Source organism: Canis aureus, chromosome 7 (assembly GCF_053574225.1).
Source record: "Canis aureus isolate CA01 chromosome 7, VMU_Caureus_v.1.0, whole genome shotgun sequence".
NCBI classification, from domain to species: Eukaryota; Metazoa; Chordata; class Mammalia; order Carnivora; family Canidae; genus Canis; species Canis aureus.
Window position 1 is genome coordinate 58,764,156 of NC_135617.1, and position 26,028 is coordinate 58,790,183.

General features: G+C 42.9%; 1 protein-coding gene across 12 annotated transcripts in view; it reads right to left on the reverse strand.

Annotated features, from left to right (window-relative positions):
• RUNX2 (RUNX family transcription factor 2) overlaps positions 1–26,028 on the reverse strand; it is a 326,623-nt gene that overhangs the window by 104,515 nt on the left and 196,080 nt on the right. For 3 of the 12 annotated variants that reach the window (XM_077903807.1, XM_077903803.1, XM_077903804.1), the window contains 2 exons: positions 8,236–8,301; positions 2,323–6,655 (listed from right to left, as the gene is read on the reverse strand). The exons of 4 other annotated variants lie outside the window; for them this stretch is intronic. In XM_077903807.1, the coding sequence (XP_077759933.1) occupies positions 6,177–6,655; positions 8,236–8,301 (545 nt within the window). In that variant the 3' untranslated portion in view covers positions 2,323–6,176. Of the gene's footprint in view, positions 1–2,322; positions 6,656–6,950; positions 7,010–8,235; positions 8,302–26,028 lie in introns of those variants that run through there. 5 more of the 12 variants (XM_077903808.1, XM_077903810.1, XR_013383458.1 and 2 more) reach the window with 5 other exon arrangements.

Here is a 26,028-nt window from a genome sequence, read left to right on the forward strand (position 1 = left end):
CCGAAACTGTGGCAGGCCGTTGAGGTGTCCCCAGAAAGACTTCGAGCCTTTACAACACAATCATCTTCTCTCAGGCCTCCTACCTTTGTAGATGCCCCCCACACATTGTTTGCTAGAACTGTTCTCTAAAATGATTTCCAAATAATTGGGACGGAGAAGCCAGCTGACTGGATTGTCCAGTTTACCTGATACTCAGGGCAGGGTTGTTTGCTTAAAACAGTCAAGTCAGTGCCTCCGTTTCTGCTGTGGCTTTTGGCTGTGACATGTTACCCACCGGTTTCCTGAGGGAACGAGAAATCGGCTCATGAAGATCTGTAGGCCCTGCTCTCTCTCACTGATTTTGAAGGAGGCCTTCCCCTACCTCCTCCCTTGCCTTTTCAGACTGTTTTCAAATCCCATAAATATAAACATGTGGCTCTTCAACCCCATCTGTAGATAATAACTTCAGGGGGCTTCCTGTTTACATGGCAATACCCATTTCCCAGCCAAATAAACTCTGCAACAGAGAGCTGAGGTGTTTATTGGGCCAGTGTCGGCTGGGATTGAGTTAACAGGAAACACCCACTCTCAAAGCAACGTCTGATGATTAAATATTTGGGGGGCAGGAGGCACAAGGGGTCAGTCACACTGGAGAAACGTCTTTCTTCCTCCTCCCGTCATTTCCAGTGAGAACAGAAGCAGCCATGATAAACATGGTCAAGCCGTCCAGGTCTCACAAAGCCCTACAGCTGTGCTGTTCCCTGGCGGCACAGCCCAGGACGTGAGGAGGAGGAGAGATATGCAGACAGGAAAGCCAGGAGCCCCCTCACAACGCATCCCAACCTCAGGGTGGTGTCAGGTGAAGGGATGGAAAAGGTTGATGTGTGTCCATCTCTGGGAAGCCCCATAGCCTTCTGCCTGGCTATCCTGTTTTGATGAGCAATGAATTCTCACATCAGTTCTGTCAAGGAGGCCTGACCAAAGAATTTAAAGAGAGCCTCTAGCCCACAGTTCTCAATTGAGGACAATTTTTCCTCCCAGGGGACATTCTGGAGACATTTTTCATTGTCATGAGAGGGGCGGTGCTATTGGTGTCTAGTAGGTAGAAGCCAGTGCTGCTGCTAAACTTCCTACAACACGTAGGATGGCACTCCCTACACACACACACACACACACACACACCCCAAAGAACTGTCCAGGCTGAGATGTCAATAGTGCCAAGGTCTAGCCCAATGCCTCTCCATAAGCCATAAAAACTGAGACCCAGAGAAGTAAAAGCAATTTGCCCAACAACCATGCGGCTGGACAAAGCTGGAGAGAGAGAAACAGCCACTCGGCCCAGCCCCCATGAAATGCCTTTTAAAAACACACTGATGTCTAATATAAAAGGATAAATAAATATATATCTTCAAAGAGCTACAAACAAGTTCTCTGGCCTAGGTTTCATCCAAGTGCTTTCAGGATGTCTCTTAGTCTTAGAAATTAGCTGTCTCCACAATTTCTCAATGCCAACGGGGTAAGAATGAGCAGATCTCAAAGGAGGCCTCTACCTCTTAGTGTCATGTGGGCCACTGGCCAGGGCCTGAGCATCTCTGCACCACAGTTTCTGGTCCTTGTTTTAGAACTGTGGTAAGCCAAGGTGGACAGACAGTACAGGACATAAAGAAAGCAACCACTCTACCCCAGGCCCTCAACCTTTTCAAAGGGGAGGGACTTACCAAAAATGCACAATGGCCCATAAGAAAAAACAAAACAAAAACAAAAAAAACCCAAAAAACTCCAAACTACAGTTATTCACTAGTAGAATTTTTCTGAGGCTACAGCTCTCCAGGCCAAGGTGGTCCGTTTTTACTTACCCTTGAGCTTCAATTGACTTGCTTTTTAAGAACCCCAAAGAGATGTGGGAAGGAAAACAGACTATCCCCTATGGCCGGGCTGCCTGAGATCTTCTGACCACGGCCAGGAGTTCACTTGGCAGCCCCTACTCAGGTGCCCAGAGATGAGAACCACGGGACCACGGGGAACGTGGTCTTTATATCTGGACTGGCCCCTCAGTCAGAATAAGGGGCTTTACCCAAGGATGGGGTGAGCACTCTTTCCTTCAGACACAAGCTGATAAGGAAGTGGTTCACTGCTAGATCCTTCACCCACGCCTCTGGAGGAGTAGGACAAAACAAGGCAGCAGCGCTCACAGAAACATTTTAACCTCTCCCCGGTAATAGAGACCTCTGTTCTCATCCGGCCCTGGCAAGTCCTAGGGCCAAGAAGTGCCCAGGTGGAGGCAGGAGTAGGCGTCAGACTAGAGGAGAAAACGCGGCTGAGAAAAGACCCAATGTACACACGTAACAAAACCAAAAAAGCCATTTTATTGAAAATTAAATTCAAACTTCAAATTAATATTACAATCATGAGAAAAATGCCAAATAATTCCATTTACAGTTGCAACATACAATACAAATAGTCCCTTTGAAGTCGAAAGTAAACTCATCCACAATCATGGCCTATGGCACAATGCAGAATTTGTACAATATGTGCAGGGAAAGCAGATCTTGGGCAACAGCAATTGGAAAAAAATAAAAATGAAAAGCTTGTATTTACACAAAATGCTACAAACATTTTTGTTCCACAGAAATCTAAGAATGGTAAAGCATATCCAAAAAAGAAAATGGAATTTTTATTCAGAATACCTAAAAAATTACTGTAACTTAATGGTTTTGGCTGATATATTTCAAAGTATGGCATTAAAAAGCAAACAGTTATTTGTAAACATGAAGTAAACAGACATCTAAAAAATTCTCACACAGAAAATATTTCTTAAACGCATTTGTCTTTTTAAGAACAACAAATTCAAGGTTTGGAAGAGTCGTCTTTATTTGTGATTGTTCTCCCGGATGTCATAGAAGTAATTATTGTCTTCACTCATGCTTTGTGTTTCCATGTATTAACCTAGATTCTGTGTCAGTCCCTTTCCTGGGAATGGAGGGAACTCTAAGTCAGCACACACATCTCCTGCCCTCCGAGTTTGCAAGGGATGGTCCCTAAGAGTGTGGATTTCTCTGCTCATGTTTAAAAGGCTGAGACTGTCTACGGAGCAAACCACAGCTCATCTGTTGAGTCTCTCAGTTCCAGGCTGGATGAGGTCACTTCACTCATCTAAAACCAACACTGTGCTAGCTGTTCTGGAACCCCGACAGAGGTCACAATTCGTGAGACACCTGAACAGATAAGAAGTGGCTGTGTTGGTCATGCTGTAAACTCCAGCGACGTCTGTGCTACATAAAGAACCATGCTCTTTGAACCTGAAGCAAATAGAGTGTTGGCTAGTACATGGCTCCATGGTAGTAGTAGTAAGGCTTTGGTTTGGTCTTCGAAATCACAGATCATACACACGACCCAGTGCAAATTAAGGGTTCAATTAAAAAAGAAAGGGGGAGGGGGAGGGGGGCGAGAAAAATTTAATCCCCAGGCAGAAAAAAGGGCAGAATTCTGATCTAAGAAATATGACTTACCCCCTTTGGAGTGGTTGGAGTGAGGGTGGAAGGAAGAAGTGCTTGAATTTTTCCCAAGGAAAAAAAACTTTTAAAGTGTTTCTGGGTTGCTGCCTGCAGCCACTATAATAACATTTCAACACAAAAGCATCCCTAAAGTCACTTAGTATGTGTACTGTAAACTTAAAAAAGCCCTTTTAACATTAAAAAATAATGTACAAATATAGTACCTTTTTTTTTATTAAATAGGGTACAGCTGGCACTGGCGGGAACATTTTTATGTCAATTAATTAAAATTGAAATGTGTAACCAGACACTGGCTTTTTTAAGTGCTGCTGAAACAAACACACATATTTTACACTTACAAATAAATGGACAGTGGCATGCTTCAAGCTACCACACACAAACAATAAATAGTATCAATTACTACTTCCATCTTAGTTAAGTAATAGAAAAGTGGCTTATTTATCTAAGCATACTTGGTATACGACCTTTAGAAGGCAAAGTGTTTTGTTTTCTTTTGTTTTGCCCTTGATTTTTGTTGGGGGGAGTCAGGGTAATTGCAAGGGAGGCCCCCAGCAAGCAGCACAGGTCCAGCTGCCCCACACACCATCCTGCGAGGCTCGGCAGCTATAGAGCGGGCTCTTCCGAATGACTACAGAGGAAGGGTCTCTGGGGGCTAGAGGCAAATCTCTACAAAGTTCTGCTTAGTTGGGGGCACAGAATTGAAAAGAAAGGGGCCCAGACCTGTGGGGGAGCCAGCAGGGATTTGCTGGGTGGTGTCATTAAGTGATCCTTGCTTGGATTAAAGGATTCACGCTTGAGAATTTGCCATGTGGTTGTCAGGAGTGGTCAAAGTGCATCCTACAGGAGGGCTTCTGCTCAAATCCATACACAGTAGTAGACACCAAACTCCACACGGCCTTCCCTTTGCCCAAAAGGGTTGGATATGGGTCCCCACAGCCCATATGTTCCCTCAGGTCAGCGATCTGCTGGAACTTGCCTGCTACTTCAGATGACCCGGCTCCCAGAAGACAATGACTTAATCTGCTCCTCTAAATGCAGATTCAGTGGAGAGCTGCCAGTGGGGCCTTGGGTAAGGCAAATTCGGGTTCTCCTGACTTACTGTTTGGTAAGGCGGGTTGGTTAAGAATCCCTGGTGCAATTTGGCTTTGCTGTACTATGTGTATCATGATTGATCCTTTAACCACATGTGTGGCTTTAAGCTATGTCTTCACTATGAAGCCTGGCGATTTAGAGTTTTGCTTTAACTACGAAACCACAGAACATTTTTCTGCAGTTCCATGATTCACTTGTGCTTGTCTTCTTAATGTGACAAGAGTCATCGTTATTCGAAAGAAATTAGGAAACCACATCACTCCAGCATTTCATGCTGATAAAGGGCAACATGAGTGATAGGGGGCTAAGAGTTGGCTTTTAAATCCCTAATTATTGCTTTAAAAGGCAAAGCTGTGTTAGAGGCAATCAAAGATCTGAAAGAACTAAACATAACATTTCCTTCATACATCACACAAACAAGCTACATCTAAAATATTTGGAGATGGACGTATTTTTGAAAATCACATTGTGCCTGGATGAACTGAAATTGCTTAGCAATATTTCAGATATGGCTCTAGCCTACTGAAGAAATTTGTTACTTAATAAAGAGGACTTTTAGAGACCGAAGTCAACATATCAGTACACTAAGAAATGTTTCAAGGGTCCAAATGTCATTAAATAATTATAAATATATCTTTAAAGTTATATGACCATTCACGTTAGCAAGTTACCTCAGATTTTACACATATTCATAATTTAAAAAAAAAAAAGAAAACACACAGCCAAACGCAAACACTATCTATCTATACCATTATGGCTATAATAAGGTATTGCCATTTTGAGTTTTGCATAAAAGGAGAAAGGTGGGGGATAGGGATGGGGGTAGAACGATGGGATTTCTTTTTGGTTAAATGGGTAAAGGAAACAAAAAAAGTATAAAAAAGTAAAATAAAATCATCTATCCTGATCAGTATTTTTTGAAGTCACTTTCTTAAAGTAGGAAAAAACCAAAAGCGAATAAAAACAGAAAAAAAAAAAAAAAAAAAAAAAAAACTGAACCAAACAGTTCAAATGAGAACTTATGGCAAAAGTCTGAAAGCAAAGTTTGGAACAGTTATTCTGAATGGATCAAACTGTAAAGGAAGCATCCATTCTAACTCTTTGCCCTTTACGTGCACCTCGACTGGCTTTGTAAGCTGGTCTGCAGAGTGCACGGGTCCATACACAGCTGCAACCGTGAGGGCGTGTGGTTTCAAAGCACAGAGAGGAAGCGGCTTTGCTCTTCTTCCTCTTGAACCTGGAGTCCACCTCTCTGAATTGGCATAGGAACAGGTTATTTGTGATAACAGGCCAAACAACAACACAAGAACAAAAATACCTTTTTCCTTTGTTTGTAAGAGTACATTTAAAGTAGAAAACAATCTGAAACCTAAATATGATTGTCTCTCTCTTGGGCCTTTCGCTTCTCAAGATCTACCCTCTCGTGGTTGCAAGATCATGACTGAGTGAGTGAATGAAAAATCTTCTAAAAAATAGGCACTTTGTAGATAGCTAATTGATATACATATATATGCACTCTCTCTATATATGTATATGTTGATACATTTGGGACATGGCTCCCGGATACCGCTGGGCCACTGCTGAGGAATTTCAATATGGTCGCCAAACAGATTCATCCATTCTGCCACTAGAATTCAAAACAGTTGGGGAACTGCTGTGGCTTCCATCAGCGTCAACACCATCATTCTGGTTAGGCAAATTTGGATTTAATAGCGTGCTGCCATTCGAGGTGGTGGTGCATGGCGGAAGCATTCTGGAAGGAGACCGATCTCCCCCCGGCACCATGGGGAACTGATAGGATCCTGACGAAGTGCCATAGTAGAGATATGGAGTGCTGCTGGTCTGGAAGGGTCCACTCTGGCTTTGGGAAGAGCCGGGGTAGGGTGGTGGCAGGTAGGTGTGGTAGTGGGTGGTGGCGGACATACCGAGGGACATGCCTGAGGTGACTGGCGGGGTGTAAGTAAAGGTGGCTGGATAGTGCATTCGTGGGTTGGAGAAGCGGCTCTCAGTGAGGGATGAAATGCTTGGGAACTGCCTGGGATCTGAAAAAGGGCCCAGTTCTGAAGCACCTAAAAAATTATAACAGAAGATGGGGGGGAAAAATCTGTAAATATCAATTAAAATAATGAGAAAATTTTTACAAGAAAAAAAAAAAAAACTTTAGCTTCCCAAAAAGGAACAGCAAGCCACAAATAGACCTTCAAATGCACCGGTCACTACACAGTCTTTTTCTTTTTTTTTTCTCCCACTTTACAGTCCTTACATTCTGCACCCCCAGAAAATCTAAAAGGGCTTTAAAAACCCAAACTTATGCTAGGTCTTCTGTGTAAACCAACCCAACACTGATCGTATAGATTCACTCACCAGACGTTAAGACTGAATCCTCATTGACTTTTTTTCTCTCTTTTTGTTTCTCGTTGCACCTCAGATATTCGAAAGTGATGTTTTTACTAAGTAGAACAAGTTTCTTTTTCTCAACTCAATATAAAGACATCCCCCAGTGATTAACTTTGTTATTGGTACTCTTGGCAGGGCCCCTTCATCAATGAAGGGACTTCAAAAAGATACCCTAAAATGTTCCTATCACTTCTTTGCCACTCTTAAAATCATCTAGAATCTTGTTTGATTCTTTATCTTAGTAACAGATGTCAAAACAATCAAACCAGATTGAAATCAAACCAGATTTCAATGTTTTCTGGAACTACATTACTCTTCTGGGGAGCACAGAGGGAGAGTCTAGCCCTTAGGAATTCTCCCGAGGGGCATAAACTAAATAACTAGGTTTTAAAAGTGGAGGTCGGGGGAAGGCTTAGTACCTAAGAATCACTGCCTTGCGAGTCTCCATGGGTGACCTGGGACTTATGCAGGCCAGGTGCCAACAGTAGCTTCTGTGAGGCTCCATGCCCAGCAGCACCAAGTAAGGGAGTGCCTCAGCGTCCATTCACCAGGCTCCTCTGCCACTTCCTACAGAATTAGCTCTATGCTAATTCCAAGTGGCACCTGGAGGCAAAGCTGGGTTTGCCCTCAAATGTAAGGTCCCTTAACTTCTAAAGCTAACAGTATGCCTCCTTAGTAGGTATTTCTGGTGCTTAAACTTATAAAACCACAGTCATAAACCACTGCACATGGAAATCAGTTTTCTGAAATGCCTAAAAACTTCAGAGTTGTGCTCTTTAAAGACTGGGTTATGATTTTCTAAAATTATGACAAGACCTTTTATGATACCAGTGTTCTTAAGATTTTGTCACATCTAAAATCTTCCAATTCTTTGCCTCTTACATGTTTGCTTTTCCTACAGTTTTTATCCGTGTGGGAAAGCACTTGGTACGTCTTCAAGGCCCTGGTCAGGAGGTACTTCTGCAGCCCCATTTCTATTTAGCCTAGCCCTTGCTGGATACTACCGTATTTATTAAAGGAATAATCCTAATGCTTTTCTCCAAAGGTGCTGATTGAGAGTTGTTGATTTCTGTGAACATGCACACTGCCTGTGATCTTCGTAAGTGCCATGATGTGCATTTGTAATCAAAGGTGACTACTTAAAAGCAATATATAGTTAACAGAAGTTGTTTGTTTGTTTTTTCTCAAAAATCGGACAGTACCAATCAGACAGCCCCGCCCAGCCCAGCCCAGCAATCGTGAAAAGTCTCACCTGCCTGGCTCTTCTTACTGAGAGTGGAAGGCCAGAGGCAGAAGTCAGAGGTGGCAGTGTCATCATCTGTAAAATGAGGGGGACGAGCTCTAAGTTCCCTTCCAGCTCTAACCATTCTATCACCGCCGTGAACTCCAAGACAGGAAGAGAAGCAACAGCCTTAAGGGGAGGGGGAGGCAGACAAGTTCCCACCCCTCATTGGTATTTTCCCCGGAATCCGCAGGCCCATAAAAAGAGGGTAAAAAGCTAGTGAGCAGCTTCTAATACCAGAAGCAAACACTTTCAAGATGACAAACCAAAACTAACACAGTCTGGGCAGTTACTCTCTGCTTTTTATAAAGTCTCCCATCTTCGGCCGGCCGCTACCTAAAACCCCTCCCAAATACAAAACTCTAACCAGCTCAACTGTTAGAATGTGGAAGCAGTGATGGTGACAGGATGCAATCGGGAGCAGATGAGATACAAGATCTCTGGCGCCCCGTGCTTAATCCACAACCAGAGGACATACAGGCACGATGTGGAGGCCACAGATGTTCCTCCGCCAGCCTTTTTGTTGCAGAGCAGCTAGGTGAACTGGGGTTGGCAGAGCTAATAGTTATAGGCAGGCCACTTCTGTACAGATTAAGTTCAATGCTCAGATCATGTGAGAGAAACCAGAATAATGTGAAGAATTTCAAACAGAAAAAAGTCACACTTAAAACTTCAACGTTTTGCGCCCCCCCCCCCCCAAGCACAGAGCTCACGCAGATAGGCTTGTCAATGTAAAAAAAAAAAAGAAAAAAAGAAAAGAAAAAGATCCTTGTGGGTATTTGTACTTAAAAATATGCTGTAGTCATAATTAAAATTCCATGTGGTTTCCCTTATTTTGATGCAGAAGCCTCATTAAAACCCTTGATGTGGGGCCCTGCCAGTAAACTCCAATATGGTTTTGAATTCATTTCTACACCCCCTCACCTTCTCTATTTTACCTGATACATTTTGCTGATGTTTTTATTACCCATCACATGCCAGAATCACTGTATTTTTTTGGCTTACAGATGCCAGCTAATGGAAATTGACATTCATTTTTCAATTAATGAGCTCTGGTTGTGGTTTATTGAAAACAATGCAACAAATTTCTGCTAGGCTTACAGAATTCTGACCAATCACTTCTAGTCATCTGAGACTGTAATGTCTTGAGGATTAACTCCTTCTGGGCAAAGAGAGCTAATGTGGACTTTAAAGGGATTATACAGTCATTTTTATAACTTACAAAAAATAGAATTTTATGGAATTTCCTTAACCATTTTGTGTTACCAAGAAATGTTTCTGAAACATACTGCAATGTGTTCTGTATAAAGAAATATTAACAACTCGTTACAGGTTCACAGGAGATCCCTTATTTAACAATCCAAGATGAAGAGATGGGATTCTAAACTTAGAAAGACAAAAATAAAGCCCTTCCTAATCTTCAGTTTGTTTATGATAATTGTTGCAGAGGCAAATGATATAATTAAATTTTCTTTCATTGAACGAGGTTATATCTACAAGTTTTAATCTCCGTTTTGTACATGAACTCAGGTACCCTTTTAGATGGACTTCTTGGGTAATCTTAACATTGTGTATTAAACTATGCATACTTGCATAAGTAGCCACGTTACAACTACAATCTTAAAAAAAAAACAGACTTAGACATTCTATCAACTAAAGTAAACAAAATGTATTACCTATTTATAAAAAAGGTCAAGATAAAAGCCTGGAGAGTTAAAGTATTATCACTTCAAGCTAATTTTATAAATGTGAAAAAACAAAACTCAGTAACTGCCCCAGTGATGTGCCTGGTAGCACAGAGCTCCCCTGAGCCAGTTTAAAAACTCCTGACTATATCGTACTGATTTAAATAAAGCCAGTACTGCCAGGAGTTACTTGACGCCCAAGATAAACATGGTGCATCTTCCCAAAGGTCTGGTTTTACTCAACTTGGACACAGGGGATATGGTATAATAATATGATATTATATGGAAGAGAATACAACACTCGGATGAATTTTTATGTAAACAAACAAAAAGTGACTTTAACAAAATTTTGCACTTATAAAGTTTTAGACTATGTCCCTCAGATTCCCTACAGCACCCATTTACCCTGCTTCTGCTGGCTGGGGTATCTGAAAGAAAGGCCCAAATTCCTCATTCGCCACTTAGATAATCAATTCTAATTTAAAGCATTAACAGGAGAGCTGAGATCCAGAAAAGGGGAGCCATGTATACTACAAAATCACGCAGCCTGCAAGATGCAGAGCCATGACTTCTGACCTCTTTGCAATCTTAGTTACTCTTAAGGAATTTGGTTGACACAATTCCAGGTACATGTATTTCTTGCCTTAAAAATCTAACTTTGTCTAAAAATATTTAAGTAGGCTCTTCTGGTGCCTATGTGTTGCCTGGTGAGAATGACTATCTTTGGGATATACTGACAACTCTTTGAGGTCTTGTTGGATCTAATATGCTAAATCATGGGCAATTAGTTCAGTTACTCATGGCATAATGTGAATGAGATCTAGGTGAAGGGTTTGATTCCCTGAGGACCTGCTGGTTTCCTATAGACGCATTTCATTCCGGATCTGCTATCTGTACCTCTGGCCACAGTCAGATAGCATGCAAAGGATCGCAGCTCTCCTAAAGAGAGCTGTCAGAACGTTGCTCATTAACACAGCAGCAGCAAAACCTAATATATACAGGGAGAATATATCAATAAAATGTCCATGAAGCTCAAATATAAATAGAATCAATATTAAAAGTAAAAAAAAAATCTGGTCTCTTCCTCCCAAGGTCTATGGGGAAAAAGGAAACAGCCTCTGTTTACCCACCGGGTTTCCTGGATCTTCAGAGCAAGTAGAAAGCGTGGTGGAAGGAGTGGAACCAAAAAAGATAAGGGGGAAATAAAAGAGAACCTCTGATTTTTCAGGTCCTGTGGCCTGCAATCCCCCACTGGCATCTCTTACACACTGTTTTCTAGCATTAGTGAGCTTGGGTCATGTTTGGTTAACTAAAGAATGGGCTGCTGAGGGTAGAGATTTGTCTAATCATTGATCTGTCCCCCCTCTAGTCCTTAATCACAACACTACTTGACACCTTTACCTAGCACTTTCACATACATCTTCTCAGTAAGTAGGCCCTTAGGAAATCAAGATTGGTAGAGAATGGGCAAGGCGATCTCTAGAATGAGAGAAAGCAGGAGTTTGGGAGTAATAAAACACTGGGTACTTGGTATTTGGGGCGGTCAGCTGGGAAACACTGGACCCACGCATCGTCCCCTCTCCGCAGCGGGATTTACACATCCCAGCTGAGGAGGCAGGTCAGCCACAGCAAAGGAAGACGGGCCCCGAGGCCAGGTGGAACTGTGCTGGCACACACAGAGTCCCCTGCCCCACTCTGTAATGTGAGGGCATATATGTACAGAATGAAAAGCCATCATACCTCTCCCCAATGAGGTGTTAACTTCAAAGCTTCATTGGGACCTTTTAAATGGTAAGAGTTATTGCTTCGACAAAATCTCAAATAAAGCCCAAGAATTTTTTATTGACCCATTCACGGCATTCCTTCTATGGGGAACGTATAATAACTCAAGATCACCACAGAGCTGCCTTCCTTAAAGAATCTTCTTTCCCTTCCACAACAGCATTGGCTGCCCTGCCCCAACTGCTCTATATGTAATTTCCTATTTCTCTCTTGTTCCAATAGCATTTTCTTTCCATTATCTATTGGGCCCTTAAAAGTCACTGCTTTACTGAATTATTAGCTGTTTCTTAGCCTGTTACCTCCCAACTATAAAGTGAGCTTTGGGTGGTAAAGGTCACTGATTTCTTTTCCTCCCATAGCCCTTCTACACCGTAGGAGCTTAAGTTCTTTGGGTTTTGCTTTTTAGTGTACATAAATGAATGAATGGATAAAATGAATGAAAAAGAAAATTAGTCTAGGGGTCAGGAATTCGGTATGATAGTTGGTACATTTTTGACACATTAAAAAAATAGAATAAGCATTAAAGCAATGATGACATCAAACCTAACATGTATTCCAGTACCACTCCAAACTACATACATATCCTTGTAAAACTCTTTAAAGAGTGCTCAAAGCTCTCCCCAAGCATCATTACATCACTTGACCTCACATTTCAGACAATCACCACTAGTGAACAGATACCTCTGTTTTGCCACTGGTATTGTTCCCAGTATCCTTAGAGCCAATATTTGTGTATAAGTCCACGATGGGAGCCATGTGGAGAAGAAGGCGCAAGAGGGCCAGGCCACAAATGCATGGCCTGCGGGAAGGTGAGTTACCACACTCGTCTTCCATAGGATCCCAGGTCAACTGCTGCCACTAAAATGGTGTTATTTATTTAGAGAAGGTAGTAAAGGGCAGCCCGGGTGGCTCAGCAGTTTAGCGCCTGCCTTCAGCCCAGGGCATGATCCTGGAGACCTGGGATCGAGTCTGTCGGGCTCCCTGCATGGAGCCTGTTTCTGTCTCTGCCTCTCTGTGTGTGTCTCTCATGAATAAATAAATAAAATCTTAAAAAAAAAAAATAGAGAAGGTAGTAAAGGTAACAGAAGGTAAAACGCAAACTCTGTCTGAATTTCTGGCCTAGTATAGAGAGCAAGTACGTGACAGTCATCAAGAATCAGAGATGTCCTTTATAGATGGAAGAAATGGGAAGCCTGCAGACTAGGTAGAGATGAGTGACATCACGAAATTAAAAGGTAGTGCTTCTGCTTCCGCTGCCCTGACACAGCATGCTGGTGGGAAACTGCACAGGCTCTGCCTTGAGTTGTCTCAGATCTGCATTCTGTGGAAACACAGCAGGACAGGGAAAAATCTCCCGCTTACACACCACCGTTTCAGGCCACGTAGGGGGTAGAGCCCTAAAACCAGAGGCTGCCATCCCCACCCAGGCACAGGTCAGCCGCTTTCCACAAGATATGACTGAGCACCTCTGCCATGAAGGGGGGGGAAACGAGGAGGAGGCCACTGGCTTATAGGCAGCGTCATCTGTTCTCCTTTTCCAAGGTCATGTCTCCCTGCTCCTCAGTAGGAGCCCTCCTCTTCGTGGCAGAACATACACTCAGGACCCTCCCTGGAGCTTTGCTCAGGCTCTCCCCAGACTCTTGGCCACCTCTCTTCTCTCTGCCAGACCAAGGTGGGGCATGCCCTCTCTTTAAAGCTCACCAATACACGGAAATTCCCACTCTACAAATCCTCATTATCTTTTCTTTATCATAAACGTCTTGAACATTTTTGTATGTGAATTTTACTCCCAAGAATTTTAAAGTATAATCATTGCTTCTAGAGAAGTATTTTCACTTTCCAACTAAAAGTAAAGCAAATTAAGAATAAGAACCATGGGGCACCTGGGGGGCTCAGGGTTTGAGCATCTGCCTTCAGTCCAGGGCCTGATCCTGGAATCCCAAGACTGAGTCCCACATTGGGCTCCCTACATGGAGCCTGCTTCTCCCTCTGCCTGTGTCTCTGCATCTCTCTCTCTCTCTCTCTCTCTCTCTGTCTCCCATGAATAAATAAAATCTTTAAAAAAAAAAAAAAGAATAAAAACCATGTATCCTTTTAGATCCTAACTAGCACATATTACGGTGCTGAGAAAAGATGGGTACTTCCCCAAAACGTGCTACACAGATGAATTACTAGCATAGTCTCAAACAGGCAACATGACAGAAGCAGGAATGTTATGTAAATATTATCCAAAAATGAGTTTTAGGCTATATGCAGAATAGTACTTTGCATTTTCCACATTGAGGTTTTAAGGGATCTTCACATTAATTTTCTTAATTTCCCTGAATTTGTCCCCTCACACTAAAATGACCAAGTCTTTATCACTAAATTAGTTTTACTTAGAATCACATTAGATAATAATAGGAAAAATATACCCTCTATGGGAGAAGTGTAATGGATCATACCGATAGAGAAGAAACAACCAGCAAAAAAGAGAATGTGAAACCAATTTTTTTAAGATAATGAAAGGTCAGACTAGCAAACTCCATAGTTTTGCAAAAGAGAGGAAAAGTGCCTCAACTATCCAGGATAAATATTTATTTTCCGTGTTGTAATGAATTGTACTTTTCCACTGCATGCTCACAAATTCTCAAAGACCAGCTGATCCTAAGTCTAAGAAAGTATGCTATGCCGAAGGAAAGAGAGAGGGGAAAAAAAAAAAAACAACAACCTGGCAGTTTCCAGAAACTCCAACCATTCCTTAAACCCACCCAAATTTTGAGGATATTGTTGGAATAATGTATTTCCTCTTTTGAAGGGAAAGAAGGCAGGCGGTGGGAGATGTGGGAGTGGACGCGTATGCACATAGGGAGGGAGAGTAAGGAACCAGAGGGTTGGGGGGGAGAGGAACGGAGGAAAAATGAGAGAGATCTTCTTGCTAGGCCTTGATTAAGAACTTTTTAAGGGCTAGGAAGGGTGGGTAGTCTTTGAAACCAGATCCGCTGCAGGAAGGAGGCCAGCACCCAGGACACCGTGTCTTTCAGAAGGGGCCACCCACGGTGCCGTGGCGGTCATATGACTGCTCTGTCACATCCTGAAGCCATTTCCAGCCCATGCACACGTCTGTGCTCCCATTTAGAGAGGATGGGATATATTGGGAACACACATATGGAAACACTTTCAGAGAATCAGTTTCCATGAAATTCATAATGAGCCAAGTGGCTTCAGATGTGGTTGCGTTCCTCCGATTAGCCAGAAAAAAAAAAAAAAAATGGGAAGGAAAAAAGGGACAAATCCACCCTTTCAGACCTTATTTCAGTTTCAGAGAAATTAAAAACCACTAATGACTTATGGCTACCAAAACATGGAGCCACAATTAAGAGAGGACAAACTAGGAAAAAAGAGGGAAAGAGGTTTAAAAGCAGCAAGTCTTCCCCTCCTAAAAATAACAGCTTCGATATCAGTAATCTTATCTCCAATCAGGGGGAGGCTTTCCTGTGATGGGATCTGCCTAGAGTGGCATAATTCAGGACATCCTGGCAGGATGCGGTGCGCATGCGCACGCGGAGGGGGGGTTGGGGGGGCGATGGGGAGGGAGGCAGAGGCTCCACGACCAGCTCTTATTTGATAACATATGTGGCCAATTAAGATTATTTTAAAAATTGCAACTAAATGATAAATTGTTCCTAAGTAAATCTTTCAAAAAAGCCTGAATGCAGAGGGGACGGCCTGGTATTTTCCTGTGGCCTGTGCTAGTGGTAACTCAGACTATATTAAAAGCAGAAATTTATGAACTGGTTGAGATGTTATATATTAGACACCAAAGCCCGGCTGATAGGAGGGCATGAAATACAAGAAGGGAACAAATGGGGGAGGGTTTTTAAAGAGGGGACATATAACTGACATCAGTAAGTTAAAAACTTATTTTTATACTGAAACAACGACAAAAAAGAAAACAGGCGTATTATGGAGTAGAATTCACATGAAATTTTAAGATAAAACAAGAGACCTGAAAATGCTCTCCTTGCAGGAGCTGGGGTTGTTTGGGGTTATGTCAATAGACTGGGGGAGAGCAGGAGCAGTCAAGGTGCCCTGGAGTTTCCTTTGACTTTGGGGTACTTCAGTGGAAAAATCTGAGGAGCGTTTTTCTGGAGTTTTGGGAGCAAGCCTGAACCCATTGTGTAGGAATGCTGTGACTCCAGGATCCTTGATGATGGGCTGGGAACCCACACTGGTTGTTGCTCACCAGAGCAGTCTTTGCTCGCTCCAACCAGAGGAATCCTATAAGCAACTGAATATTCATGGTATCCCTTGCTGCTGCCAGTTTTACTAAGAGGAAAGACTGGCTAACCAGACAAGGAGAGGAGACGGCTCTGACCTGCAGAGGATGTTCATTGAAGTGCGTCTACCTGCATGATGGCACTGAATCCTCCCAAAGGCCCTGAGAGGTAGACAATGTCACCGACTCCATACTTGCAGATGACCAGCTGAAGCTCAGAGAAGGGAAGTGATTTCCTCAAAGTGACAGACCACTACTGGGTGGCCGGGACCTGGCCCCAGACCCATGGGGCTCAGGTGCCCCGGCCTCCTCCACATGCAGGGAATCAGTGTCCCTTTTGTGCCAATCCTAACTGCTTGGCCGTGCCCGCCTGATGGGCTGTCATGAAAAGGGGCCTGATCAATGATCAAAGAGAGCCCTGGGGATGAGGATGGGGATAGGGATGGAGATGGGGATGAGGATGCAGATGGGAGGTGAAATGGGGAGCCGGATGTGTGCCACCTATTTGCCGCACTTGACTCAGCCCCCAGGTTCTCATGTTGTCTTTGCCACTGATGTTCTAAGAAATCTTGGGCCAATCGCGTTTTCTGTTCATCGGGTACTCTCATCAGTTAAGACTCTTGTCAGTGACAACTGGCAAAAGGACACAGCAAGTAGCAAACATCTCCATCTCAGAAGGGCATTCCTTCCTACCAGTACCATGTGAACTAGTGGGGCCAGAGGGGGAAAACATTGAAAAGACTGGGTTCAAACTAGAAAAGACATGAGTTGAGGATCATTATCTCAAAGTCCCCTTGTATCCAACCCCAACCCCCACCTCCGGGCCAACTGAACTCTTCTGTAAAAAAGCAAGGACAGCAAATCACAGCCTCAAGGACCACATTCCACCACGCCCCCAAATGCACATGCTGTCCTATCAGCTTGAGCTTCAATTCTCAGCCTTCTAAAGTAGGAAGAGCTCCGCTCCCCTCAATCTAGCACTGATCCAGTCCAGGGGGAGCCAGAGAGGCCCAGGAGAAGGGTCAGCCCCAGGCAATATCACTTAAAACCTGAGAAGCTTGGAGCTCCAGTTTTTTCAAATAGAATTCCTCTCCTGGGGCACCTGAGTGGCTCAGTAGTTGAGCATTTGCCTTTGGCCCAGGGCCTGATCCAGGGATCCTGGGATGGAGTCCTGAATCAGGGTCCCCACAGGGAGCCTGCTTCTCCCTCATCCTATGCCTCTGCCTCTCTCCCTCTGTGTCTCTCATGGAAAGAATTCCCCTCCAAAGGCTTGGCACCCTGCTATGTCCCAACAGCCCTGAGGTTACCCTGGACCTTAAAGCACCTAACTCAAAACACCCAATGCCTCAAGACCCAGAGTTTGAACCAGATCACCGAAGTACTATTCAGTCTGTGTTAGCTCCAAGGGGTACAGCTATGACGGGCCTGACACAATCCATATTAGTATCAAGGATCAAAGCCACAGGCTTGAGCCTCCAACTGTATCCTAGCCTCTGTTTGCCCTCTCTCCCTCTACAGTGAGATCTACACACTGACCTGCTTTCCGGAGCAGGCCTGGGCTGGTCATACCCTGGGATGGGTTCCTGCCCCAGGAGGAAAATACAAGGTGGCTTCCTGGCTGGGACAGAAGGTTGCTTTAGAGTCAAGACTCACAATTGTGTATGTGTTGGATCTTCTGCCCACATGGCTTATCTAGGTTCCTGAATCCTTATCTTGTCCAACTTACTGGTCCCACGGGATCTTCCTTGCTCACTGCTGCCTACCTGTTCTGCGAGTTCGTGCCATGCTTCTTACTCATTTCTAGATCTCTGTCCACATTTCTAGATCTCTCTAGACACATGATAAAACATCTGCTGGAATGACAGTCTTGGCCCAACTTACCTTTCTGGTCTTGTCTCTCACTCCACTTCTTCATCAACTCTACAATCCAGGCAAACTGGATGTTCTTCCATTTTCTGGACTACCCCCCACCCCCCACATTTCCCTCACGTCCTGGGTTTACATGATTCCCTCAGGCCTCAGTATCCCCACCCCCACCCTAACTCAGGCCCTTGAAATTCTAAGCAGCCTTTAAAGTCTACCTCACAATCCCCCTCTGCTTCAAAGATTCTGCTCATGTCCCTGCTTTAGCCCACTGGGACCTCTCTCTCCTTCTTCTGCCCTGACTTCTCCACTCATATCTCTCTTAAAGCTGGCACAAGAAGAGGAGCTACCACTACTTTATCACTGCCACTAGCCCATAAATTCCTTGAGAACAGGCTCTGTCCTGCTTATCTGGAAATGCACCGTGGCTCTTCTCAGAGTGACACACAGAGTGTTTAAGTGCATGTGTGAGGAAAATGAGATGGTGACCAATTCTCTAATTGTGGGCTGTGTACGCCTTCTGATTTCTGCTCGTCCATCTTTAGCCAACTGCTTTTCCTGACCTACCATCCCTGTGCTTACTGGGACCCCAAGGCCTTAAGGTTGTTCGTTCCAGATCCATAACTTTGCCAGGCCACCAGTTTTGGGGTGTCCCTCTTGTTCTAACCTGTTCCCGGTTTGTTCCCCTATCCTAAAAAACAAAAACTCTTTTTTGCTTTTTTTCGGCCCAAACAGACTATCTTGTGCCATATCAACAGTGACTCTCAAAAGTAATAAATACAAAAGAACGTCTCAAATTCACATACTGCTTTTAAGTTGTCCCTGCTTTTACGTACCTCTGGTTTTACCTCCTGTGAGGTAGCCTGACAGATACCAACTGATAATGAAGCTCAGGCAAAAAAGAACATACCAAGGATGTAGTCATTTAGTGCCACGGCCTCAATGAAGTTGTTGGGTTTCCCAATCTGTGTCCCTTTTCCCCACCGGGCTTGTCTCATTAGCATCTAAAGATTTTTCATCCTAATAGAAATCCTGATGGGGAAAGGATGGTATTTCTTTAACAACAGGGGAACATCTCAATTGAATTTTTTTTATAAAGTGATGACAGGCATGCCTTCTCACGTTGGAGGTTTAGATCCAGATCCAGTAATATCATAAAACCAACTACCAACTTTTATTTAACTTCAAAACGGATTCACTTCGAAAAGTTTCTTTTGCTTTGTTTCTAGAGTTTAGCCTAAAACCACGCACAAGAGACTCCATACTGTCCTGAGACAATGCTCCTCATAGAACTTCCGAATCCAAATGTAGTGCTAACAGTAACTCATTCCTCTGACTGTCTCAGAGTTTTTCTACTCAAGCCTTGCACACAGAATTAACTCAAAACTTCTGCAAGAAAAACGTCCTTTTTAGAGTTTGATTTGGCATCAGTTTCAAAGAGCTGTTTGTATATTTTAGAATATGTAGAATTTTCCTTTGATTGAAACCTCTCTTTTAACAATGGACAAGAGATGATTTCTCTTCTGAGTGATTTAAACAAAAACAAACACATCTTAGTTACATAGAGCCTTGTTCTCAAAGCGGTTTTTTTGAGAAAAATCAAACCCTACAGATTGTTAAGCATTTGGCAAAAGCCTTCAAACAGCCAAAGCCAAATAGTGAACTTTTCCTTGTTGTCGGAGATAAACAAATACTAGAGCAAATAGAAAAAAAAAAAAAAAATAGGACCTCCTTTCACTTTCTACTCTGCCCGATAACATTCTCCTCTCAATACACACACCCACCCCTTCAGAGGGGTTTCATCCTCAATGTTTACTTCTGGTGCTATAGTAATAAACTCGCCACAAATGGACATTTTCAACATCTGTTTGTGGCTGCTCCCAGATTCCCAGTATTGCTTTAGGACATGAAGCCCTCTGTCTCCCAAGTGTAAACAGACACACCTAATTATGTATTAAGGTGTCTGAGAAGAGCTACTTGTTTTGATGACCAAAAAAAAAAAGAGAGAGAGAGAGAGAGAGTAAGCCCAGTCCTCTCAGTGTGCTGCAAGACAAGTAGTATAGTCCAGTGGCAGCTCCTCCTCAAACAGTGGAAGTTCTCTGCCTGCCACGGACAAAACCCCAGTCCTGTTATTCCCAGCCTGGGAATATAGTCTACTGAGTCTACTCCAGATGTGGACCAAAAGAGCTGATGACTGGTCAAGAGAGATGGTGCTGTCACAGATCCAGGGCAAAAATCTATTCAGTCTCTTCATAAGGATTTAATTTTAGGGTAAAAGAGGAAAGAGCAAAGGAGGAGGAGATAATTGGAGGGTAGCATTTTTCTTCTTCAGATCACAAGGGCCATGTACAGCAATAACAGATAAAAAAAAAAAATGTCAGCTCTATTGGCAGCGTAGCAGGAGAAAACGATTCTAGAGCATTGGACTATCAGCCAGGGATGTGAGTTCTGGTCAACAGCACTGTCCTGAGTGAGCAGGGCAACCACATGGAGTCCCTTCCTCTCCCTGGCCCCCACATTCCTGGTCAGTAAAATGACACAATTTAACTAAGTCTTCTCCATGGATTTCCAGCTCCAAAATTCTGATTCTGCTACACATGAGGCAAACTTGAAAATTCCAAAATATCTTTAACAATTCTATTAGAGGGACGCCTGGGTGGCTCAGTGGTTGAGCGTCTCTGCCTTCAGCTCAGGTCATGATCTCGGGGTCCTGGAATCAAGTCTCGCATCAGGATCCCTGCTAGGAGCCTGCTTTTGCCTCTGCCTGTGTCTCTGCCTCTCTGTGTGTCTCTCATGAATAAACAAAATCTATAAAAAATTTTACTAGAAATACTGTTCCTCTAAAGAAAGGTGCCCATTCATTAAAACATAATACTACATTTTTTTTTAAAATGGGTATATGCACTGTGCAAGAAATACCCAGGCTTCCTCTCCAGATACTAATGTCAATTAGAAAATCTAGAATATTTTTCCAAAAAATAAAAAAATATAATTGTTAACAACAGTTTGGAATAGATGCCAAAAGAAAATGAGAACACTATTAGCTTTGTATGAAAGCCTTCCATTATTACATTGAGCAGTAAAGAGGGTTAAAAATTAGCTTTAGGCTCACACATTCGATGAGAAGTATGATGGGAGCTCTTTCTCTTTTCTCTTTGTTCTTGGTTTCTCAAGTAAATTGTTTTGACCTGAACTATCTGAAGTTAAAATAAATCACATTTGACATCAACCTTTCCAACTCTGGCAAGATAGGACGTATTGTTAGGCATCATTCAAGCAGCCTCGGTTTCCCTGTCCCACATGTAAAAATACGTACTTTAAGGTTTTAAGATTTTATTAATATGCACATTTTTAATCTCTAGAATAAAATTCAGATTTAAAATCCCTACAATAAAATTTGGATTTACAAAAGTAGGAGGGGGACTGTTTCCACTGTTATTTCTGGCAGGAACTTCACTTTATTTTCGGCACTCTGACCTTTATAAAGCATGAACATTGGCTATTTAGTAAGGATTGCTGGTGTTCTGTCCCCCATGTGTCGCCTGGAAAGACCAAAGTGATAAAACTCCCTCCGAGGATGATATCCAGCAGGCTCTATAGCAAAGTCTGTTTCTGATATGGGGAGACTCCTATGACAAAAGCATAGTGAGGAAAGCACATGTGGAACTGAAAGACTTGAGGCTGAGGGTTGACTCTCCTGCTCTTTCACTCTGTGACTTAGGTCAAGTCTCTAAAGGTCTCTGAGCCCTGATTTTCTCCTGGCAAAACAGAAGCTATCGTGGCATCTATACTCCAATAAGCTGTCATGGAGATTAAATGAGATAATGTCTATGAAAGTTCTTTCTCTGTATTTAAAATTCTATCTAGTGGTGCCTGGGTAGTTCAACAGGTTAAGCATCTGACTCTTGATTTTGGCTTAAGTCATGATCTCAGGGTGGTGGGATCGAGCCCCACATCTGCTCCATGCTCAGGGGGTAGTCTGCTTGAGATTCTCTCTCCCTCTGCCCCTCCCCCCCCTTCTCATGCTCTCTCTCTCTGAAATAAATGAATCTTTAAAAAATACTATCTAAATATTATCCTTATTAATGCCTGGTTTTTACTATCAGTTTTGGACTTAGCTGTGATAGCTGCCCATTTTCCTCAACACTGAATTTATCTGAGAATACATGGTGTCATTGTCTGTAAGCTTTCATTTCTGCCATCAGAAAAGCTACTGTTATGGATGACAGGAGTGTGTCCTGAGTCTTTTCGATTTCCTCGATCTCCGGAGCTCTGGAATTAGTAGAAGTATTCAAGCTTCCCCACAAGGAGGCTTCCTCCCTCCTGATGGTACCTTCAGTTTTTCTCCACATGCTCTGAGCATCTGCCTGAGTCTCCATCTCTCCTGGCTGACCCAGCCTTCAGGCCAGCATCCTCTGGGACAGTAGCCTGACCTGCAATTATAACCCACTTGTCACCTAGCTGTACCGGGCCATGCACCTCCTCACACGTAGTATGATGCTGTGGGGGAATCCACAGCCCTGACTCTCAGAACAATCGGTACAGATCTCGTCATTCATCCCTCAGTGCTAGCCCATTTGTTATATATGTATTAGAGCCCTCGTGCCACCTCTATGGGTAGTTGAGTTGTACCTCAATGTGAATGGCTCCAATCTGCCTTCTACATAGCCTAAGTGGTACTGCTTATTTGATTTTTATAAACTATTAGAAAGATCTGTTTCAAACTTTGAACTGGAAGTTCTACTATTTATAGTTTGAGATGCTACTTTTTTTATTAAAATGTTGGCAGGAAGACCCTTGGGTGAGGTTCACTTTGGTGAAACAGTTTTTCTTTTTTAGGCACCAGGCAACATGGCAAAGATAGAGCAGGGTAAAGCAGCATAGCCATCTACAGGGACCCACCCGGGGCTGGGGCTGGGGCTCTGGAAGTCCAAGGCTGCCACTTGAAATACTAGCTTGGGAAGTCTACATGGGGCTGAGACATAACCACAGCTCTGGCTTTCTAGTCCTAAAGTCCTAGCTTTATCTGGTTACCACTTCTGTGATGATTTTCAATATGATACTCCTGGGTGGTAGCAAAAAAAAGAACAGTACCCAAGGCCTAAACATGAGCATGATCAAACCACCCTTCATCTGAAGAGGAAGGAAATTAATTATACACATTTGTACACTGAGATTCAGAACTCCTGGGCTCCTGAGGAGAAAACACCCCTCTTTCAAATTAGTACAGCACACACTGTCTTTACATTTTAATCCTTTCACAAGTGGCTTTTTTTTCCTCTCTCTCTTCAGTGGCTTGTTACCTGCTGTTTCTCAATCGAGTTTTGTCTCTACCTTACACTGAATCTTTGACCTCTATTCTCCATTACTGTCCTATTCTAAAGGGCAAAGCCAGGGAGAAAGGTTAAAACTAGGTTTGACAGCCAACCTCTGACCAAGAATTCTGATCTGTAAAGTTTTCACAGCCATTGGAATTATTCTGGATTTCCCATCATAAAAGAGGATGATACTCTTTGAATTGTATCTTATTTTGCATCCTACGAGCTTCTAAAACTCAAAATAAATTTTAAGTTGATTAGGTCACTGCTCCCAAGACGCTGATTTTACTGCTTTCCTTCTTTTCTTTAAAAATGGTTATACCGGGCAACCCGCGTGGCTCAGCGGTTTAGTGCCACCTTCAGCCCAGAGCCTGATCCTGGAGACCCGGATGGAGTCCCTACATGGAGCCTGCTTCTCCCTCTGCCTGTGTCTCTGCCTCTGTGTGTGTGTGTGTGTGTGTCTCATGAATAAATAAATAAAATCTTAAAAAATAAATGGTTATACCAGTTTTCAGCATATACCTCTGAACCTTGGGATTCCAGGAAGAAGAGGAAGCCTATGCCCATGGAGAGTAGGACTTTTGTGACTTTTCAAACAGGAAATGTTAAGAAGTGCTCATATATTCTCAAGATCTTGAAGCTAATTCCTAGAGAAACTAACTGAAGGTTGGGGTGGGGAGGAGATCTCTTTTTAAGGCCCAGAGTTTGGAAAGAATCTGAGATGGGAGTGATAGCTGACTACAACACTTATTCTAATCATCTCAGCTTTTTAAAGCTTCCTCCTCTACCCTTAGTCTGTTTTTACAACATTCTACTTAGAACAAGTTCCTCCTCCCTTATCAATTCAAGTTCTTTCCAATTTCAAATATGCCCCCATTTCTCAATCCTCTGGGAAGAAGTGGTTCTGGGTGGTTCCTCCATTCACAGGGAGGGCAAATGCTGATGCCTCACATAGCCCTACTTTGTTCAAATGCAAAATATTAGTTTGCAAGCCTGAGGTAACTAACCACAAACCCCTTGCTCAGGGGTCTCTTCTTTTCAGGGCCTTCGCCACACACTTCTCGGTATGAGCACCTGCAGAGGCAGCTCAGTCACACCCATGTGGCGATTTTCATTTCATTCCATCTTAAAAGCAATAAAAGGAACTGGTATGTATAAAGGCTATGAAATATCTAAAAATATACTCCCTAATATTTGAAGAGGGTGAGGGGAACATACCATGCGGGTCAGTCCCCCAAATTAATCTCATCATTGTGCTTCAACTGCACTGAAATCTGTGTTTGCACAGTGCCAAGGAAGGGGAGCTCCTGGAAATAATCAGATTAATGTGTCAATGAAAACAACCAAACCAAGCATTTCAGCTCTCGAAATGGATTTCTCGCCTGAATTTTCCAGGTTGGTGGTTCTGTATTCACCCAATAAATCAAGTAATTCCTGAATTACAGCTTCACTATGGGGTGTATAAACAATGTCTAAAGGTTAGCTAAAATCTTATAAGATATAATATTATTCTTTTTAAAGCAGACTGACGATTGGGGGAAAGCACTGCTAAAACGTTTTGATGACTGAGGGAAAATACTTGCGCCAGTCCAGAGCGTCCCCGTCCCCACTGCTTTCAGGCGAGTATTAGCCACCATCCTCCTACGGGGTGACTACCACAGCCTCCCCGACACACTCTTGCTTCCTCTCTCATCCTCTTACACAATTCTCCCCCAAACAGCCAGAGAGGGACCTTCTGAAACTAGCAATCCATTTATATCACGACTTTGCTTAAAATCTGTCCATGGCTTCTCACTACGTGGACCAGGAAACCCAAACTTCTGCTTCTGAGCAGCAGAGGCCCGGCATTCCCTGGAGCAGCGATCTCTCTGACTCCACCTCATTTTCTACACACTCCAAAACACAGCCATTCCTCTTCCCACTCCAGGGCCTTTGCACCAGCCTTCCCTGCTGCCTGCAATGAGCTTCACAGGGCTGACTCTTTCTTGTAAATTTAGATTTCAGCTTCCTCATAACATCACCCTATTTTGTTTTCCTCACAGTACATAGCCCTAGATAATACTTTCTTATTCGGTTGCCTACTTTTACCCTTTTACAGCTAACATTTATTACCAGGTATTATTCCAAGAGCTTTACATACTTAATTCTTTTGTCCTCATAATGACCATTTGAGGTTGGTGGTATTATTATTATTAGCCCATTTCACAGATGAAGAAATTGTGGTACAGACAAACTAAGTAATATTCCCAAGATCACATAGCAAGTGAGTCAAAAAGCCTAGATTTAAACCCAGAGAGTCTGGCTCCAAAGACTGATTGTTTAAATCACTAAATCATATGCCCCAGAAAAAGCTCCCTGAGCTTTTCTTACTCACCATTGTACCTCCGGTGACTAGAACAGAGTCAATTAATGAGTATATTTAATGTCAACAATAATTTGTATTAATAAAGACATTTATCATGTGGTCTAAAATACTATGATAGCAATGTTTCACTAAAAGGAACTTTATTATAATTCTGTTTTATGAATTATAAATGAATAATCCCATTTATTCTGTTATTAATAGAATTCACCTGTTCTTTTGTTGTTATAACCTTTAGCTTACAAGATTCTCAACTCTCCCAGAAGATAAATTAGTCTTTATTATAGCCATTCTCAGATAGAGTGTATAAGTTACATAAAACCATGCTAGGGTATGTAAAATGTCAATAAAACAAAGTTTTTTCTTCATTTTAATAAAGCCGTGGTTTCAAACTGCCTGCAGACTTGGACAAACATGCACATATATGACGCTTCACCTTGAACAGAAGTTTGGCTGTGGTCAAGTGTCAAGATCTGAAAGTACAGATTTTTGCCA